The following is a 2,361-nucleotide window of genomic DNA, read 5'->3' as shown; positions in this document are numbered from 1 at the left end:
CAGGACGGCGGAGGCCGCCTCCCGCGAGGGGGGAGGAGTCGAGGGGGGAGGAGGCGCGTGGTGAAGAGACCCACTATAGTGGCCCACTGCGTACAGCCGCTCGCCCGCTCCATCCGCCGAGTGCGGCCTCACCGACAGCCCCGCGGGCAGCGAAGCGCTGCTTCGAGCGGGCAGTGCGGGCGGTAGCGCGGCGAGCGTGTCGGGGCCGGCGTAGAGCGAATACGGGTCGTCGAGCGCGGTGAGGAGCCTCGAGGCGAGCGAGCCGAAGGCAACCTCCGACCGCACCGCCGACCGCATCGAAGGCTCCTCCCCGCCGATCGCCTCCCCGAGCCGGTCCCCCCACCTCTCCCACCTCTCATCTCCCGAAGCCGAGGTCGGGGAGTAGTGCATCGCCTCGACGAGCCCCCAGATGGCCTCAAAGGTGCTCTGCCGGACGTCGCGGACCGCGCGGTCCGCCAGCCGCACCTCGACCGTCGGCTTCAGCAGCTCGACGCCGCGGATGGCAACCGGGACGACCAGCAGGTGCGTCGTGATCGCGAGGGCGACAAACCAGTCGGGGAGCCGGCGCACGGTGTTGCGAATCTGCCGCCCGAAGAGACGCCGCCGGAATCCCACGCCGCGCTCCCAGCAGCGCAGCTCGCAGCGCAGCTGTGAGACGAGCAGCGGCTCCTCTGGGACCACCTCGCACTCGTCCTCGGCGGGGCGCGGCTCAGGCGGCTCGAGGTCGAGGTGGGAGACGGGCCGGCGGACGGGAGGGCGGGCGGGCGGCGGAGAGTGCGTGGAGCGGCTGGTAGGGATGAGGACCATCAGCTAGTAGCGAGACAGTCGCCCTTCACTTCGCAATCAGCGCATCTTGGGCTGATGGCCGAGTTTTTCTTTTTTGGACACATACATGGAAATCTCTGCGCAACATCGGAAGATCCTTGGACTGTAGATCGTAGATGCCTTTTAGAGATCTCTTAAGTGGCAAATCTCCTGCCAAGAGCTGCAGTAGATTGAAGAACTGCTGGAGGCAAATCTTCTCCGGTGTAGATGCTCGATCGAGATTAGCCTAAGCACGTTTTTCTCGCCAAGTACTATCTATATTCTTTTGCTTATATTCTCGCCAGACCATCTATATTCTCGAGAATATTCTCGAATATTGAGAATATTTTCACCACGCGAGAGGTCAGCGGACGCCAAAAATCGCTCTAAAGTAGAGGTTTGTGCTCCCAAACCGCTCAGGAACGTCCAAAACTTAAAGATTTCCGTCTGCATCGACCCAAAACCTACTTTTGAGGGGGCAAAAGAGCTGTTTCGAGAAGCTCTAGTCAAGACCGTTCTAGACGCCGCGATGTAACGGCGAGAATATTCAAGAATATCTTGAGACTCGAGGTCAACCAAGGTCAAGGGCTGAAGAAAACTCATAGATTCTTGAGAAAAAGCCGCGCCGGGGCATCTATATTCTCGAGAATATTCTCGAATACGAAAGTGCGCGGGACCATCTATATTCTCGGAGATATTCGAGAATATTGTGCTTAGGCCAAGCTCGAGAGGAGTCTGAGATCTCGCGTTTGGTGCGTGCAGTCGCTTGAGATCTTGCAACAGAGGTGGAGATTCTGACTTCGCGCCAAAGGCGCCTAGAGATCGTGTGGGCCGACTGGAGATTGCAAAATGGCGCGAAAAGAGGGTGGAGATCCTTTTGCATTGTGAATGAGTCCATAGCGCATCTCCTTGAAGGTTTGAGCCCCCCTCCTCCCCCGGGCCCCCGAATCGACAGTGGAGATTGGAGATTGGAGATGGAGATCGGAGATCTGACTGAATCCGGCCTAAGATGACGACGTTGGAGATTGGAGATTGAAGATGGAGATCGGAGATCTGACTGGATCCGGCCTAAGATATAGCGACGCTGGAGATTGGAGAGTACTGGAGAGATGGAGATCGGAGCCCCCCAGCCCCTAGTGGTGTCTCATCGATTTTTTTGTTTTGTTTTTAGATAAAGGTCTGTGCGCGGACGGCAAGAACAGAGCGGCGTGGCGCCGCCCCCTCGCTGGCATCCTCTTCCCCTGGGGGTATTCCCCAGGGGGGGCCTCCGGTGCCTCGGCTGCCTCTCGGCTGCCTCTCGGCTGCCTCTCGCCTTCCCCTGCGAGGGCCTCCGGCGCCGAGGCCGCTGACGGCGGAGATGGACGAGTTGTCGCCGTGCACCTCGCGAGAAGAGCCCGAGGTGAGCCCGAGGCTGGCCGAGGCTAGGCGAAGTGAGGCCGAAGCTAGCCGAGGCTAGCCGAGAGGCCCGTACCTCGTGCTCCTCCTCCGCCACCCAGCCGGGCCGCGCCGAGGAAGCGCGGAGCCAGGAGGACGCGACCACCCACTGGCCAGACAGCA

The 2,361-nt window shown here is 60.5% G+C and overlaps 1 protein-coding gene across 1 annotated transcript in view; it reads right to left on the bottom strand.

Annotated features, from left to right (window-relative positions):
- EMIHUDRAFT_461027 (hypothetical protein) overlaps positions 1-828 on the bottom strand; it is a gene marked incomplete at its 3' end in the record, with an annotated part of 2,968 nt that extends 2,140 nt beyond the window's left edge. Inside the window, exon 1 of the mRNA XM_005794273.1 lies at positions 133-828. Within this exon, the coding sequence (XP_005794330.1) occupies positions 133-807 (675 nt within the window). The 5' untranslated portion in view covers positions 808-828. The remainder of the gene's footprint in view (positions 1-132) is intronic.
- Between the last annotated feature and the right edge of the window lie 1,533 nt (positions 829-2,361).

This window comes from Emiliania huxleyi (assembly GCF_000372725.1).
Source record: "Emiliania huxleyi CCMP1516 unplaced genomic scaffold EMIHUscaffold_1, whole genome shotgun sequence".
Classification (NCBI taxonomy): Eukaryota; Haptophyta; order Isochrysidales; family Noelaerhabdaceae; genus Emiliania; species Emiliania huxleyi.
Note: the sequence above shows the minus strand (reverse complement) of the source record. Positions and strands in the feature narration are given on the sequence as shown.